The sequence below is a fragment of the Stegodyphus dumicola genome, chromosome X2, assembly GCF_044657685.1.
Source record: "Stegodyphus dumicola isolate Sdum_Otavi_A_Nest chromosome X2, ASM4465768v1".
Lineage (NCBI taxonomy): Eukaryota > Metazoa > Arthropoda > Arachnida > Araneae > Eresidae > Stegodyphus > Stegodyphus dumicola.
The window spans coordinates 130,202,522-130,221,184 of record NC_140781.1 but is presented as its reverse complement, the minus strand read 5'-3'; the positions used below and the strand labels follow the sequence as shown (position 1 = coordinate 130,221,184).

General features: G+C 34.4%; 1 protein-coding gene across 1 annotated transcript in view; it reads right to left on the bottom strand.

The window, feature by feature from the left end:
- Positions 1-12,428, bottom strand: part of GCS2beta (glucosidase 2 subunit beta) — a 116,452-nt gene extending 104,024 nt beyond the window's left edge. Inside the window, exon 1 of the mRNA XM_085809435.1 lies at positions 12,190-12,428. Within this exon, the coding sequence (XP_085665561.1) occupies positions 12,190-12,310 (121 nt within the window). The 5' untranslated portion in view covers positions 12,311-12,428. The remainder of the gene's footprint in view (positions 1-12,189) is intronic.
- Between the last annotated feature and the right edge of the window lie 6,235 nt (positions 12,429-18,663).

Here is an 18,663-nt window from a genome sequence, read left to right as displayed (position 1 = left end):
TATGAATCTGTGACCTTAGTCCAAGAGACAATAGTGAGAAAATTTTGGTACATTTGCAGAACAGATGCTTAAGTCACATTGTGATATAAAGTGCAAAGTGAGCAATCTCTTGAATGTAAATGAATTTTAAATGTGTTTTCTTGAAGCATGTTTTTTAACTATTTGGTAAAAGTAAAGTAACTGCTCTGGAAAAGGTAAGTGTTCTAATGTTGTGTATGATAAATTTAAAATAAAAGCTAGTAACTGATAATGATTTCAAGTAAAGTTAAAAGCTGCCATAGGGAATTTTAGTACTCTTCTGTAATCGTCACCGGATTCAGAAATGTATGTACGTGCATGTATACATATACACAAACATACATGTGCATACAGACACACTTATCTGAATCTGGTCCCAATAACAGAAGAGTTTCATGAATTTAAGTAGTTAAATGTTAGGCTCTTCAACCAGCATGTCAGATTTAATGAAAATTGAGCTTAGAACATAAAGTACAGCCTTTAAACCGGTGTCATTAAGGTCTAGAGCAGCGGTGCCCAACCTTGTGCTCGTGAGCACATGTGTGCTCGACAGCCCGATTAGGTACTATGAACGAAAAATATTTTTAAAATAACCATTCATTTATATTTCTTAATTGTTAAAATATGGTAAGCATTTATAGTCATAAGAGATATCTTGCAAGACATTATAAAATAATTTATTGCCAACTCTTAAACTTGATAGCGAACATGGAATCTTATTGCTTCATTCCAATGTTAGATGGCTTAGCAGGGAAAAAGTACTTCAACGATTTATAGAACTTCTTTCGCCAATAAAGCAGGTTTTGGAATCCGGAAATGAAAGTTAAAAAGAATTAGACGATAATAATTGGTTATCCGATTTGTATTTTCTCATGGATATAACAGCTAAACTGAACAAACCAAACGAAGATCTTCAGAGAAAATAAAAAAAACCTTTTTCAATTGACTGGGACTGTAACTGCTTTTCAGATAAAATTAAATTTGTGAATAAACCAGATGAAAGAAAAAAAATTCACCCATTTTCAGAATTTATCAAGCCATATTAATACTAACAAGGCAATTGAAACAGAAAAATACTCAGAAAACCTAAATGCACTGAAAAATAATTTTGAACTCCGCTTCTCTGATTTCCATAAAGTTCAACCAATATTATTATTTATCTCAAACCCATTTGCCGAAATTAATATTTCAAATGTATCACATAAGATTGGAAATATGTTTAACAAAAATGTTGATGTTTTGGAAATGTGCTCGAGAGAGGCCAAAATGTACTCGTGAGAGGCCAAAGGTTGGGCACTACTGGTCTAGACGGTCTAAGTTTGTAAGATTGTGGCTCGCAGGCAGTTTTTTAAAACTGCAGATTTTCACAAGCATTTGTATACATTACAGCACTGGAGAGGAAGGATAAGATTTTTTTTTTTTTTTTTTTTTTTTTGTAAAGGGCAAGTTGAAATGCGCAATCTCCTTGTTAAACTATTTTTCCTTCTACAAGCCAGAAATGAGATGAGACTAAACTAAATTGGATATTTCTTTGTTCAATAACTTCAGATTTTAGATTTGCCCCAAGATCGCAGCTATAATTTTGCGAAGCTCGTGAAGCGCAAATGTAAAATAAATAACACAATATATAATAATAACTATAATACTCACATGTCATTTACTAAGAATATTTTTAAGAATCCTTATGTACATTGTCCTTGTTATCATTTTATTGCACCTAATTGTTCAAGTCAACTGTAGCACTTTCACACATATTAAACTGTTTATCACACCATTTCATGGACATCAACTGCCCAAGAATACATAAATTTAACAGCAGTGATGAAATAATATTCTGGATCCTTTGAACCAATTTCCAACACAGAGGCCTTTCTTCTTTTTGCTATTTTCAAACACTGCACCTCCAATTTGTTTCCTCATTAACATGATGTTTTATGTTCCGGTGATTTTAACAAACTCATTTGTCGGGTAAAAGGCCTCTTTCTTAAAATACTGGTTTGGCATCTACCTCATTACTTGGAAAATTGAAGATTTTTTAACATAATATTCACAAATAAATAAATAAACAATAAGAATTAAAAAAAACCTCAGCAAAAATGAATAATATAAGAACATGAGGTGAGAGCTAAAATGCAACACGGTGCTAATATATGATTACATGGCAAGGGCTAAGAACATGCAGCCACTGTTAATATATGATAATGTAGCAAGGTTAAGAACACACAGTCAGATTTTGGTTAAGATATCTCTGTTGATTGGTGATTTAATCTCGGGGGCCAGTATAACAAAGAAGTATCTTAAATTGAGATGACATGAAAACCTGTCCAACAAAACTGAAAATAACGTAAGAATTAAAATTTAGTTTATACTTTTAGCTTCATGACTGTCAAAGTTTACTCATGTTGTAAGTTTAAAATCTAAGCAAGGTTATTAAAGACCTAGTAGCAATTACTTGACTTTTGATGGGGGGGGGATATAGAAAATCTTATGTTAATTATCCATATTATTACTTATGTTAATTATTTACTCACTTCAGTCTTTATTATAACTTCTCTTTTACATATATCTCACCAGAATGAATGTGAGTAGCGATAGCACAAGAGACTACCCTTATGTTCTAAATTCTATTTAAATAAAAAGGTTAGTTTAACCTTCTCAAGGCTTAATCATTATTCTCAGACACAAATGATAATTTGCATCATGTCTATAAGGGTTACTAGATTAAAGTAACATTATCAGATCAAGTGTAACCCTACAACGTTCCACATTTACGAATTTATTACTTTCTAATTTTACCTGACTTTCCATTTCAGTTACTAGTATGAATTTAGGGTACTATTCCGTTTTGAGGACTATAAAAAATCACCAAACTATTGTTGAAGCCAGTGCTGCCAAAAATAATTGCAGCAACCCTACACAAGAAAGGAAGTATAATAGTAAATAACTACCGTATTTGACGGCATATAAGACGCACCCTTAATTTAGAAGGCCACACACATGTAGATGTAGAAAAAGTTATATGTGTCTAGACTTTTATCCGGGCTAAAAATAGCATTCAGTATTGAAAGTTAACCTGTGTACTTCATGTATAAGATGCAGGTAACTTTTTTTGAGACCAAGTTTAGGAAAAAAAAGTGTGTCTTATATGCCGTCAAATACGGTATCTAAAGATTGTTTTAATTTATATGAAAGGTTAATTTCGTATAATGCTTTTTTATTATAATTTATATAAAAAAGGCTAAACATAACTGAATGGAAGCTAAGAGTAAATAACTATTTCAGATCATTATTATAATTTATATAAAAAAAGGCTAAACATAACTGAATGGATTCCTGCATCGCTATTTCGCTACCGAGTTATCGCTAAAGCATAATTTCATCTCGTTGGTTGTTCAAACATAATTTTCTATAATGAATGATGCCTTTTCTTTAAAAAAATTCTATTGCAGACTTTTTTTTTCGTCATGGGCAATTCCCAAGGATTTAAAAATTAAATTAGTATTTCAATGGTGTCTTAAGAAATATAGAACTATCTAAACTTATGCAATTTGAAATCAGCACATACGCTAGATTTAACTGTTAAATGGGCGCGTTTGCTAGATTTGGCACTTTTGCGCATACATTTTCGCTGCTATTTTTTATGGTCCCCAAAACGCAATAGTACCGAATTTACTTTTGCTATTGTTTATGCATAAAGAAGCTCTTAAATTAAGTTATCAATTTTGTATTTTTAATTGTGCATTATATTGGTAATCCTGAGTGAACAACCTTTTTATTACTTCTGTAATTAAGGTTTTAAAATTTTGTTTTTATTCCTTCTGTATTTGGTACCTTTTTGGCCTTTTTCAGTTGCTGTCTAAATGCTTCATGTTTAATGCTCTCAGAAGATCTAATCTTTGCATTGCCATTATATTTAGTAACGCATCCAGAATTTGATATTTTCCTATGCTTTAAAATAACACCATTTCGATTCTTTTAGTGACTTTCAACATATTTCACTTGAGCTGGATCACAGGTTTCTATCCTGATTCTAAAGCTTTCACATTCTTCAATTACGATAGCAGTAGTGAAATAAAAATTCGGAACTATTTTCATATATGCCCTTGGCTGGCGGCAAATTTCTCGCCAAACATTTTTAATGAGAAACTCCACGCCATATTACTACCTAAATTTTTTGTCTACATTTTAAACTTTAAGCCTAAAATGTCTGCAAAAACCACATTTTGAACACACAATTTAAGCTAAAAATCTAAAACAAAAAATTTGGATAGCAAAAACGTAAAGTTTCTAACCAAAAGTATTTGACAAGAATCCATGTACACGGCAACATGTTTTAAATTTAAAAAACAAATCACAGAATTGCTCAATCTATCTAAGAACTACGCACACCTCCCTTTCATAAATTAACATAACAACAATATATTTCAAAGAATACCATGTACACAGCATTCTGTTTAAACTTTAAAAAAATCTACAAATTGCACAATCTAGGCAGCGAAGGAATCTACGAACTACGCACACCTCGCTTTAATAAATTAACATAAGAACAATAAATTTCAAGAATAGCAAGTACACAGCATTCTCTTTAACCTTTTCCTGGGGGCTGGGACATATATGTCCCGAGCAAAGTGTATGGCAACTGAAGGCTCGGGACAGTTTTTCTGTGGTTGCAGGGGTAGGAATTCTAACGCTTGAGGCTTGACGAATATTTTACGACACCCTAACAAGTGCGTTCTTTTGTGGGTTCCGCTAATGGGTCGGGGTAATTATCCGTAATTTGAACCCACATGGCTTGTTTGCGAATTCGGTGTCTTCCAGGAAATTTTTTCTCAAGAGGAGAAAATAAATAGAATGATTTCTTACTTTGATTCTCACACGTTTGCGTTTTAAGATCTTTCTTCAATTTTTTTTTCTTTTGCAACTACTGTTATAAATTCTTTGAGTTGATATTTATCATTTTTTCGAGTTCGGTATTAAATAATGGCTAAACGTAAAGGAAATTTTATTTGTTTCATTTTTTTGTAATTGTCTATTTCAATTTATTCCAGTTTTTAATGTGCAATGTAAAGGCAGTGTAATGAATATATACGTCTGATGAGCTTATACAGCTATATACAATGACTTGGCTGTCAAGCTGCAAAAATGACTTTTACTTACAGGACAACTCTAAGGCTGCTATTACCCATTGGTTTGTATCCGAAGAACTGTTTGGAACAATTTTTCTGCTTTGTCACAACAGCCAATCACCATACATTGCTTTGGAGTTAACACAGGGGAAACGTTCTTCATTACAAACAAGCTGATAGCAGATTGGTTGAAAACGAACAACTTGCAATTTTTTTGCAAAGCAAGGAAAAAGTCGCACGTCTTTCTTTCAATAGTAAACGAGACAGAAAAATTGCCCAAAACACTTGTTCATGTGAAACAAACACCGTGTGATATGGGCCTAAGCTATACACATGATTTTCTTAACAATAATCTTCAAGAATGTCATAACCTTTCATGTCCTGTTCTAGAACACTACTTCCAAAACGATCACTAACAGAAAATACGATTAATCTTTGAATTATGGTAACTCGGCGAAAATTTGGCGATCAACCCTGCTACAAAAACCTGCTAGTTTGTGTTTGGACGCCACTTTGTTTTCACGAAGTAAAGGCAATTTTTTTTTTTTTTTTTCCTTAACATTTTTTTTCAACAATCTGCTAGCCAAATTACGCTTATGCTAGAGCTTTTATGGAACAAAAGTGCTTAATCATGACGAAGATTAGGTGCGAAATTGGGAGAAAGTGCAGAATCGCAAACTGTTTGCCACGCTTTTAAGAATTGCGTGTACACGGTATCTATGTACACGTCGACCTATTTTCACTTAAAAAAAATATCCCAGAATTGCACAAATATGGCATTGCGCACACTCTTGACTTTATCCATGTACACTGATAAAGTCCTAGCTAGTAACCTTTATCGCCTTACCAAATTGTCGCGAAACTACCTGTTACCATATTCCAAAGATTAGCCAAAAATACACTATACGGCATGCTGGGAAAGCAGAGAATTTTCAGAATATCACTAAATAACGTAGTTAGCTGCAAAATTTGTACCAGAATCTTCTACAAGGGGACTGTTGAAACTAAATAACGTTTGCATAATCCGAGTTCAGAAAACAAAACATTTATTTTACATATTTTTAAGAAATAACGTTCTGAAACAACATGTTTCATCTACACAATCAATCGACGCTCTCACCAGAGCATTACGCCATCAAACTTGGCACACATCCAAAAGTTCAAATTGAAGAATTACAGAAGCGTTGTTGCCACACAAGAAAAGACATATAGTTACAACTTCACACAATAATAAAACAAAAACACACTTTTGAAAAATAGACAATAATAATAAAAATAGTAATAATAAAATTCTTAACAATATTTTCTCGATTATGCAACATCCTCCGCCCTTTTTGAGTCAGTGGCAAACGACTCAAAAACATATGTTATCCTATTAAAAAGGTCTAGTGCATTAGGCTTCTTAACAAGCCGTCCTGACGACGTAAATTTCTGTTTTATATGCTGTACGTCAGTCTGATCGTTTTTCTTATCGTCGTTAACGTTAGGCTCTTCAACTAAATAATTTTCATCTAGTTGTATCTCTAGTGGATAAATACGCTGAACGGGCCTTATGAAAATCCCATTCTGAGTTTTTAGTTTAACTGTTCGAACTTTGCCATCCTGACCAGGAATTTTCTCTATAATTTTACCCAAAGGCCAATACAAGCGTTTTTTGAAATCATCGCCTATTAAGACTATCTCCCCAATTTTAGGCAACCGGGTTACTTTATTTTGTGGTTGTTTCATTATTAATTGCCCCAAATATTCTTTTCGGAAGCGGTTCCTTAAATCTTTAAGAAGTTTTGTGCGGTATTTAATTCTTCTCAAAAAATGCTGAGAGTCAATTTTATCCATATCTGCTACATTCGAAGTACAATTTTCAATTAAAAACATTGACGGAGTTAAAGGGATAGCATCTTCAGAGTTCTCCGAAATATATGTTAAAGGTCGAGAATTAATTACCGACTCACAATCGCAAATTAAGGTTTCCAGTTCTTCATAAGATAAAACCGATTTTCCCAAAGAACGTCTTAAAAGTTCTTTAACCATGCGAACTAGCCGTTCCCACCAACCTCCCCACCAGGAGGCTGTTGGTGGATTGAATTTCCATACTATTCTCTTTATTTTTGCCTCATTCTCTATTATATCCCAGTTAAGTTTAGACATTTCGTTATACGTTCCTCGGAAGTTAGTCCCATTGTCAGAATAAATGGTTCGTGGTCTGCCACGTCTGGCTATGAATCGTCTTAAAGCCAAAAGAAAAGATTCTGTTGATAACGAAGTCACCAGTTCTAGATGGATTGCTCTGTACACAGCGCATGTGAAGAGTGCCATCCAAACCTTCTTACCGTTTTTCAAAAACAATGGGCCAGCTAAATCTACTCCCAAAATTTCAAAAGCCCTATAATCTCCTACGCGATCTTCAGGAAGGGGAGTCACTTCGCAAGACATCGGTTTCGCTTTATATTGTTGACATATTACACACCCTTTTAACACATTACGCACAGTTTTACGTTGTTTTAGTATCCAGAATCTTTCTCTTAAAATAGATTGAAGCATTTGAGTTCCAGCATGACAATGTTTCTTATGAACTGACTCAATTAACAATGTAGTAAAGATACATTTACTCGGTAACAAAATTGGTGTTAAAAATTCAGAATTGTCTTTACGTTCCAATATTCTAGTTTTAACTCTTATAATATTTTCATTATCAATGAATACATCAAGTGGATTAAGAGCTCCAATGTCAGGGAAATTTGAGCTTTGAACCAACCGAATCAAAACGTTTTCGGAATTTATGATTTCAGCAACAGTTAGTTTAGATTCTTTACACAAATTTGACTTCTTCCTACAGTTAGAAATAAAACGTAACACCCAACCGGTTACACGAATAATTTTCTCATAATCAGAAACTCTTTCTGCATACCAAGGAGTGGTATCCTCTGAAAAGTTAACATTAATAAGTTTTACCTTCCTCTTTTCCAAGTCAGCTTCGCTCGGCTGACAAACAATATTGGTAGGCCAAAATTCAGGGCTTTCTCTTAGCCAGAGAGGTCCCTTAAACCACTCCGAGTTAATCATTTGTTTAGCAGAGCAACCTCGAGATAACACATCTGCTGGGTTCATATTACCAGGCACATGCCTCCATGATTCAGGTTTTGTCAACTTAGTAATTTCTTTAACACGATTGCTTACAAAGTTTGACCAATTACCAGGATTTCTGATCCACCATAATGCGACTGTGGAATCACACCATAAAGTTACATTTATATCAAAATCATTAAGAGCTTTACAAACAGAATATAATAATCGGGATCCAATGCAACAGGACATTAATTCCAATCTAGGAATCGTCAAATTCTTAATAGGAGCTACTCTAGATTTTGCTCTTAAGAGAGTAATTTTTACACTGCATGAATCAACACTTCTCGCGAAAATACATCCTGCATAAGCATATTTGCAGGCATCGACAAATACATGCAATTCAACTGTTGCAAAGGTTCCAATGAATCGGGGTATTGCCACATTTTTCAACAAAAGTATATCAGATAACCACACAAAAAATTTACTTACAAAATCATGAGGCAATACCTCGTCCCAAGAAAATTTCAACTTCCATGTTTCTTGTAACAAAAGTTTTGGAAGTAAAGTTATTGGTGCAAGTATTCCAATTGGATCAAAAATTGATTGTACAATAGACAGAATCAGTCTCTTAGTTGCCTTAGTATCACAAGTTATCATATTTACATTTATATTACACCTTAAAGTATCATTGTCTAAATTCCACAATATTCCTAAAAGAGGTGTGTCCCCAGAATGTTTTGTAATATATTTGGAAGCAACATTGCTCTCCCATCCCCTTAAATTAAATCTGCCTCTCGACATAAGACTTTTGGCCTTTTGAATTAAATCCTCTTGTCCACTTTTGAAAAATAGACAATAATAATAAAAATAGTAATAATAAAATTCTTAACAATATTTTCTCGATTATGCAACAGGGACATAAATAACAGATTTTATGCAATACTAATATTAACTTAAAGAGCTGCCAAGAGAATATCCACCATATAATAAAATACAACTTTATTGCAACAACTCCTTTAAAAAAATACCTTGTTGCTCAGAAAATCTAACCATCTGTGTACATGCTGAATTTCACAATTATATCTTGATATTTTTATGTGCACATACATTATTTTAAAAAAAAACATCTAATGAATTTTTTCAGACAAACTGCAATTAATAGCGGTTGATCTTTACATTACGGTAACTGGTAGTTTGGCGACATTTTGGAGGCGATAAAGGTTACTACCTGGGACTTTGGTAATAATGTGAGCAGTACTGAGTTCCGATTACGCATTATTTTGTGTGGGGGAAATGAGAGATCATGGGATATGTCATGTGATATTAATGGACGAATTACGGTTCTTTAATCGGAAGAGATGATGGGATATGTCATGTGATTTTAATGGACGAATTACTGTTCTTTAATGGGGAAAAATCTGGGAATTTTGTATTTGGCTTTATTCTGTGTTGTGTGAAATAGTGTTTGTGAATTTTTGGATCCCATGGCCGTAAGTAAAGTGAATTCGAAATGGGTATTTAGTGGTATTGAAAAGGATAGTAAGAAATGTTTTTTAAGGTTGTGTGAGAGAGAAATAAACATGTTTTATTATGTTATTTATTTTACGTGGTATCTTGCTTTGAAAGATAAGTATGATTTTAAAGATTCTGAAAGAGAATGAAGAAAAGTGTATCCGCCACGTAATGAAGATTCTGAAGGAGATTAGGTAAGTTAGTATTTTTAATTATTTTTATGCATTGTTGGAAATGTAAGAAGGAAAGGAATTTGGTATTATTGGGAAAATTGTTATTAGCAATGATTTAGTTTAAAGTAATTAGGATTGTAAGGTAATTTTTATTAATTGAATGTATGTGCTCATGTATATTTTAAGTGGTGTTTTTGAATTTAATTATATTTTAATGAAATGATAGTTATTTTGTGAATTTTATACTTGTAGGAATTTTGTGTATGTTTAAGTTGAAATAAATGTGCATGGAAATAATTTAAATATTTGATAATAAATATTTGTAATGCTTCATGTATGAATTCGTTGGTGACGTGTATAATGTAATAGATGATTTAGAGGTAAAAGTTTTTGGATATTTTATTTATTTTATATGTGGAAATGTACATATTTGTAAAGGGTAAATACTTTTTCGCGATCATGTAATTTCATATATGTTCTTTTTACCGGGTTTAAAGATTGAGAAAATTGTCATGTATTTTCGTGAAATTTTTTTAATTTATGAGATAAAAGCAGTGTACATGGATATAGTGAAGAGTGTGCGCAATGCCATTTTTGTGCAATTCTGGGATGTTTTTTTAAGTAAAAATAAGTCGACGTGTACATGGTTCAGTGATATTTTAATGAAATGATAGTTATTTTGTGAATTTTATGCTTGTAGGAATTTGGTTTACGTTTAAGTTGAAATAAACGTGCATGGAAATAATTTAAATATTTGATACTAAATATTTGTAATGCTTCATGTATGAATTCGTTGGTGACGTGTATAATGTAATAGATGATTTAGAGGTAAAAGTTTTTGGATATTTTATTTATTTTATACGTGGAAATGTTCATATTTGTAAAGGGTAAATACTTTTTCGCGATCAGGTAATTTCATATATGTTCTTTTTACCGGGTTTAAAGATTGAGAAAATTGTCATGTATTTTCGTGAAATTTTTCGAATTTATGAGAAAAAAGCAGTGTACATGGATATAGTGAAGAGTGTGCGCAATGCCATTTTTGTGCAATTCTGGGATTTTTTTTTAAGTAAAAATAAGTCGGCGTGTACATGGTTTATGTGTATGTGTTATTTTGAAAAACGCGTAAGGTGTATGGTATTGTGCACTTTTTCCGAATTTTGCAGTGAATATTTGTCATGATTAAGCAGTTTTGTTTGATAAAATTTCTAGCATAAGTGTAATTCGGCTAGTAGATTGTTGGAAGAAGTGTTCAGTAGATAAGAAGAAAAGAAACATGTCTTTACTTCGTGAAGACAAAATGGCGGCGGGGAAAAAAAAAATAAAGGGTTGCTGTAGGGGAGTTGGTCGCCAAATTTTCGCCAAGTTACCGTAATGTAAAGATCAACCTTAATAGCTTTAGCAACATTTAATCATGATTCTAAATGAAGTGCTTTTTTATTTATTTATACTTTTATTTTGTTTTTGTTTTGCTTCACAGATATCTTAATCTAAATTTAACCACTTTAAAATCTATAAAACTTAAAATTAAAAAAAAAAAAAAAAAAAAAATTCACTTAAACTGTAAACTTTGACATAAACATGACTGACTGTAATGATTTCGAAAACACAAATTAACTATTTCTGACATCATTATAATCAATTTAATCACAAAAAGACAAATGAACATAAAATACAACACCTTATCCTAGTTTATATGAATTTTTATATAGAACAGTTATTCAATCGAAACTTACTATTATCGTATATTGAATTATTACAAAATAATCTATTCGAAACAAGTTATAAACAATTTATCTATGCTTGGGAATCTATGCCGCTAATCAGTTGGCTGAATTTTAACAAAGAATAGAAAAGGGAAACAGTCAGATTAGCTGTATGCAATTTCAACTGAAGAAGCATTAAGAGTACACAAGCTTTACAAAGTATCAAAACTGTAATAATTACTAACTGTAATACAGGTAAGAAATCACTTCTACGCAAGATTTAGTTATGTATTATCGAAAAAAACTTCTGTATAGCAATTTATACAATAGGATGAGAAATCACTTTAAATACTGAAATGTGTTCTGCATAAAACCATGTATTTCAGCATGACATTTAGAATTATTAGCAGTAATTTAGGTAAAACATTTGAAATCACCTGTACACGATGACATGCCGGTACTCGAAAATTACAACATAACATAATTTGCAGTAAGCATACAACAGACGCCAACATCTTTATAATGCATTTAACAATAATCATATCATTTAGAAAATATTAAAACTTGCAATATGTGACAAACACTCACTAGTTAAAGACACTCCTCTGGGTCTCAGCACTTCAACTGATGCAAAAACTGTCCGAATAATAAACAGCACCGCAAATGTATGCACACCTAATTTATGCATGTTAAATTTTATTAAGTACATTGTATAGTTTATAGAACAGGTCACTCCGGCACCACAAATTTCTCAAGTACACAATACACAACAGTAAGGAAAAACAAAAACAGTCCAAGCAGAATGCTCCTGCCGCCAGATTTACAAATTGATAAAATGAAAGACACGCAGAAAGTGTCTTGAGGCTAGTCTAATAACGCATAAAAGTTATTCGAATGCAGGATGGGGGAAAGAAGGGTTGAAATTATATCCTTGATACATCGAGTTAAAATATGCTTCAACTTTTATTTGTATTTTGTTAATTTTTTTACAGACCAAATATACTGCAAATATGTTTAGTCTGAGAACTTAGGTCTGTTCTTAGCAGGGAAAAAGTATCATGCTGTCCTCCTAGAAGAAGTACGTCATCGGAAGACAACCATACAGTGGTTTACCATAATAAGCTGTTTCTCCCTGTTTTGGCGTTAAGGCTGTTCTCCGAGCCTTATCCCTAGATAGTTCTAGCAACTGTGAAGTAAAACTGCCACTCTATAGGCAAATTTAAAGTTTCTCCCAATTCAGATTACTGTACATAACTATGAATATGATATGAAAGCGCACATTGCAAGAAAGAAAGTACAAGAAAATGTTAATCGATTACTCGCAATCAATGCACATAAACAAATGCTAAAAAATTATAGAATAAACCATGTTTGAACATCGATGAGTACAGAGAAGCATAATAAAGCAAATGAAAGCATAAAATAAAGCATTAAATAAATATTTACAGGTGTAGGACACTTAATTTTACATAAATTATAAATATTTTACATCTAAAATTATATATTATTCAATTATGTGCTATTTTTAATTTAATACTCTGTGGCGTTCCGACAGATACTTCAACTTCTATTCATGAGATGGCGCCACGTGTAAAATCCAGTTCTTAATCGGAGCAGCAAAGCGGCGTCATTACTCACTCAGACTTCTCGTCAGACAACTGTACGCGACGGTAGCATATGCCATTTGGCCTTCGCAATGCTGGCCAAACATTTCAGCGTTTCATACACCAAGTACTGTCTGGCCTCGATTTCTGCATCCCATATTTTGATGATATCCTGGTTGCATCTACAGATGCGGAAGAACATTTTCAACATCTGCGTCAGATTTTTCACTCGCCTTAAAGATCATGGATTAAAACTAAATCCATCCAAATGTGTACTTGGTCAGCCCTCAGTTTCCTTTCTTGGATGTCTTATCACCCAGAATGAAGTCAAACATTTACCGGAAAGAGTCAAAGCAATTAACGACCTACCTCAGCCCAAAACCATCTCTGAACTGAAGTGTTTTCTAGCAATGTTAAATTTCTACCGACGCTTTCTGCCAAATGCCGCAAAAACACAAGCCTGCCTACATGAGTTTCTGAAGAATAGCAAAAAAAAAAAAACGATCAACGAGCTGTCCCTTGGACTGAATCTGCATCTGCAGCATTCGTGCAATGCAAACACGATCTGGTAAATGCAGCCACACTTTCTTATCACTCACCTAGTGATCAGCTCTCTATAATGGTAGATGCACTGACACGGCCATAGGAGCAGTGCTTCAAGCCCATACCACTAAAGGACTTTTCCCAATGGCATTCTTCTCCAGAAAACTTACTACTGCAGAAACGAAATGCAGCACATATGACAGGGAGCTACTTGCTGTGTACTGTGCTGTTAAATACTTCCGGCACAACTTGGAAGGACACGACTTCATCATTTTCACCGATCATCGACCATTAACCTTCGCTTTTAGAAAAAACTCTGACTCATGTTCTCCTCGTCAGCTTCGACATCTGGATTTCATCGCCCAGTTTAGTACAGATATCAGATATGTCTCTGGTACTGATAATTGTGTCGCTGATGCCTTGTCTCGGGTAAACAATATCAACCTTACTACCCCAGATTTCTCTGAAATTGCAAAAGCTCAATTGCATGATGAGGAACTCAAGAACCTAATCTCAAATCCACAAACCTCCCTTCAGTTACAACCGCTGCACATTGATCCAACGCTTAAAATTTACTGTGACATAGAGAACAATAGAATACGTCCCTATATTCCTGTCAATTTTAGACGTGAAGTGTTTAATGCCTTGCACAATTTGGCACATCCTGGAATCTGTGCCACCAAAAAGCTGATCGCAGACAGATTTGTCTGGCCAGCAATGAATCAAGACATCACAGAATGGACTCGTTCATGTACTAGATGTCAACGGTGTAAAGTATCCCGTCACACTCGCAGCCCCATTCAACAATTTAACCTTCCAGCAAGACGCTTTGATCATGTGCACTTAGACTTGGTTGGCCCATTGTTTCCTTCAAATGGTTACACTTACCTCCTCACTTGTATTGATCGGTACACAAGATGGCCTGAAGCCATTCCTATTGAAAATATATCCGCTGAAACTGTAACTCGAGCATTCATCTCCCAGTGGCTTTCAAGATTTGGCATGCCTACCACCATCACTACTGACCAAGGCCGACAATTTCAATGTCACTTGTTCGCATCCCTCACCTCTCTTCTTGGCATTCGCCATATTCGCACAACATACCATCCATCTGGAAATGGGATGGTGGAACGCTTTCACCGATCTCTCAAACAAGGTCTGAAGTGCCACAGTAGCACACACTGGACAGAAGCCTTACCCCTAGTCTTGCTTGGTCTTCGCGCAGCATTCAAAGAAGACATTGGTAGCACTTGTGCTGAAATGTTATATGGTGCAACCCTCCGTCTGCCAGGTGAATTCTTTCACCCAGAATCTACTCCAGTTATCGACCCTCCAACATTCCTTCAACGTTTACGTGAGACCATGAGCAATATCTCGCCAGCCCCAGCATCTTCGCATAACCAGCCAAGCTATTTTGTACATACTGCGCTTGAGACATCTTCGCACGTATTCGTGCGCAACGATGCAATTAAGCCACCTTTAACACCTTCATATGATGGTCCATTCAAAGTTGTCAAACGAACACCGAAACATTTCACCATCATCTGCAATGGCAAACAATCAGTGATCGGAATCGATCGTCTCAAACGAGCATTTCTAATGCAAGATCCAACAACTTCCTCATCAACATCACTCCCGGAAGAAAGCTTACATCCTGTTAAAGAGCAACCTAAAACTACCAATCAGATCTGGAAGAAAGGTTAAATTTAACCCAAAGTACTTATAACGTACCGATGGTACTTGGAGGGGGGAGTACTGTGGCGTTCCGACAGATACTTCAACTTCTATTCATGAGATGGCGCCACGTGTAAAATCCAGTTCTTAATCGGAACAGCAAAGCGACGTCATTACTCACTCAGACTTCTCGTCAGACAACTGTACGCGACGGTAGCATGAACTGTGTTCCGAGCTCTGCGTTGATCTCTGCAATGTAATTTAAATTGTAATTTAGTACTTAATATATTCTTTTGTTATAGGAGATTGTCTACTCTTATTTTCTTTAATTATATCATGCATTAAGCACACGACCACCAAAACTCTTTGCTTGATAAGAAAACAGCAAACGGAACAATATGTTATTCAATTATGTGCTATTTTTAATTTAATACTCTTTGCTTGATAAGAAAACAGCAAACGGAAGAATATTTTCCGAATACGTATCCCGAACTGTTACTACGTAAACCTAAGGCTCCTCTCTCTATATATAGGTATATATGAGCCTTAGTATAACCCCTTAGCAGGGGAAATGCATCACGCTGTCCTCCTAGAGGAAGTACATCATCGGATGACAACCATAGCCTGGTTTACCATAATCAGCTGTTTCTCCCTTTTTTGGCGTTAACACTGTTCTCCGAAAAATATCCTAATGAAGAAAAGGTATGAAAAAAAGCATTAAAATGAGTGGAGAAATTTTTAAAGCGCTCTTAAGATTCAGACTTATAATGAAAAGTTTTATTAAGTTATGACTTATGTTATATCTTAATGTAATAAGGTTAATCAAATGTACAGGGAACTAGGACACCATTGCCTCTATTTCAGGTTCACTTAGCCAATGTTTCGGGAACTGAGAAAATTTATGATATCATTATCTTTTTATCTGTTTTGATGTTAAAATTGAACCATATAAGAATAAAGGTTTTGTGGCTCAGTACGACAAATGCCAGCATTTCTTTCACTTTTCGTTCTGAGATGTGTCAAATGCACTCCGCCCCATAGCAGCTCGGAATGCAAAGCAAAATTTATTAATAAACTCGTTTGTTGTAACTGTGGTGGAGCAGATAATGCCAACTTTTTATTATGTCCGAAATGTCCCACTAATATGAAAACGAAACCCACTAGGTCCCAGAATGTTAGTGAAACTCGATCTGAGCCCCATGGAGGGCATATTTCCCCCAACAATCTGCAAGAAATCTTATTTCTGAAATCCCTATCAATAAAGTTTGTATTTAATTTATACTCGAAAAAAAATGACCGTAACACTCACACTTTACTTAAGGTATCCGACCTCGTACAAAAGATTTTCGGTCAAAATTTCGATTTTTACTTTGTTACATTATCTTAAAGAATACATCTTTAGCTATCAAATATGAGTTTTTTACTTGTTGATATGTTAATTAGAACTGAAGTTATAAGCATTTTTCTGTAACGGAATAAACGGAAGTTCCAATATTCTGGGCCGGAAGTGAGCGTTTAAATAGACATACCTATTCAGAAACTTTATTTATCATCAAGATTTTGTAAATTATAAACCTTCGTACTAAGTTTAGATATCTTGTATTACATTTTAAGAATCTGGCGGTAGTTTCCCCTTAATTTCGTGTTTAGTTTGGCGCAGAGGGTATTCGACGATGAATGGATGTGTTACTGCTTTGTCGATTAGCATTGACAAAGTGCTTGATTTTAAGGCTATGTCACATTTTTGCATCATTTGCAACAAAATAAAATAAAATGCAATCTTCAACACAACATATAGTTCATAATATATATATAGCGTAACATAATTGTTCTGCAAATTATAAAGAAGCAGCTTCGGGTATGGAGACAGTTGGTGCTTATCCGCTTTTTGAATGATCTATTAAATTTCGAAAGCTGAAGTACACGAAGTATTATGAGCATGGGGATTCTAAAAAGTTTTTAATTGTGAAAGATGTATATGGTAAAGGTTCGGTCAAGAAACTGGAATGCATTGGACATGTACAAGGGTTGGTAGTAGACTACGAATAAAAAAAAAACTCCACTCCTGGATTGAAAGGAAAAGGTAAACTGACTGCTTACTTATTGATAAACTGCAGAATTAGGGATTGCAATTAGGAGTAATGTTGGAAACTTAACTGAGATGCAGCAGGCTGTACTAGCTGCTTGTTCCATTGTAGCTCAAAGCTAATACCCTTTTCAATCAACGAGTTGGTGCAACTATCAATGTGCGATTGCAGAAAAGAAAAAAAATCAGCCAAAAACCTCTGGTATACCAACATATATTTTGAATTAAATCAAACCTACATATATGGAGTTTACTACATAAACAAGAGTTATTAAAAGAGTGCATACATGGCAAAACTCAAAATATCAAGGAACTTTTTAACGGCATTTTATTGCAAATTGTTCCGAAAGAAACATTCATAAACTCGCGAACATTAATGTTTGGAGCAAATGTAAGTGTTGTGTTATTTAATGTCATTTAATGATGTATTTATAGGTTTGCTTGAAGCATTTTCAAGGTTAGGTATGTGTCGAGAATTTTACACTGTGCAAGGAATTCGAAAACTTGATAAGTGCAATTCTTGGCGGCATTCCGCAAGTTTTACAAAAACCCAAAGAAAAAATTACGCTTTGTTCGAAAGAAAAAGCACAATGTGTGTGGGAAAAAACAAAAAAAAAAAAAAAAAAAAAAAAAAAAAAAAAGGTGTTAATTACAAAGCAGGGGATTTTAATTATCAGGGATGCTTTTTTCATTAAGAAATTGTTTTATGAAAACTTTAAACTAGTTTTCTGAAAAATGTTTTTTTCTGTAAATATTGCCAATGGTAACAGCCATAACTCAAAATTTTAGGTTTAAGTTACTTAATTACGGCAAAGCTTCGACGGCTATCTGCCTAATGGGAGGGATCAGTGGCGTAGCTAGGGTGGGGCAAGGGGGGACATCTGTCCCCGGGCGCAGCGTCCAAGGGGCGCCAAATTCATGCTACGAAATTTTTTAATGAAACGTTTTATATTCTTGGCACCCAAAAAAGGGCGCAAATTCTTCAATTGTCCCCGGGCGCTGGAAACTCTAGCTACGCCCCTGGGAGGGATGCCTTCGTGGAGGACTTTCTAAGAGAAACTGGCTCGTATTTACGTTACACATGGGGAAAACCACGAAAACGCCCATGCAGCCAGCCCGTTCGCGGGACTCGAACCTCGGACCGAACTACCAGTA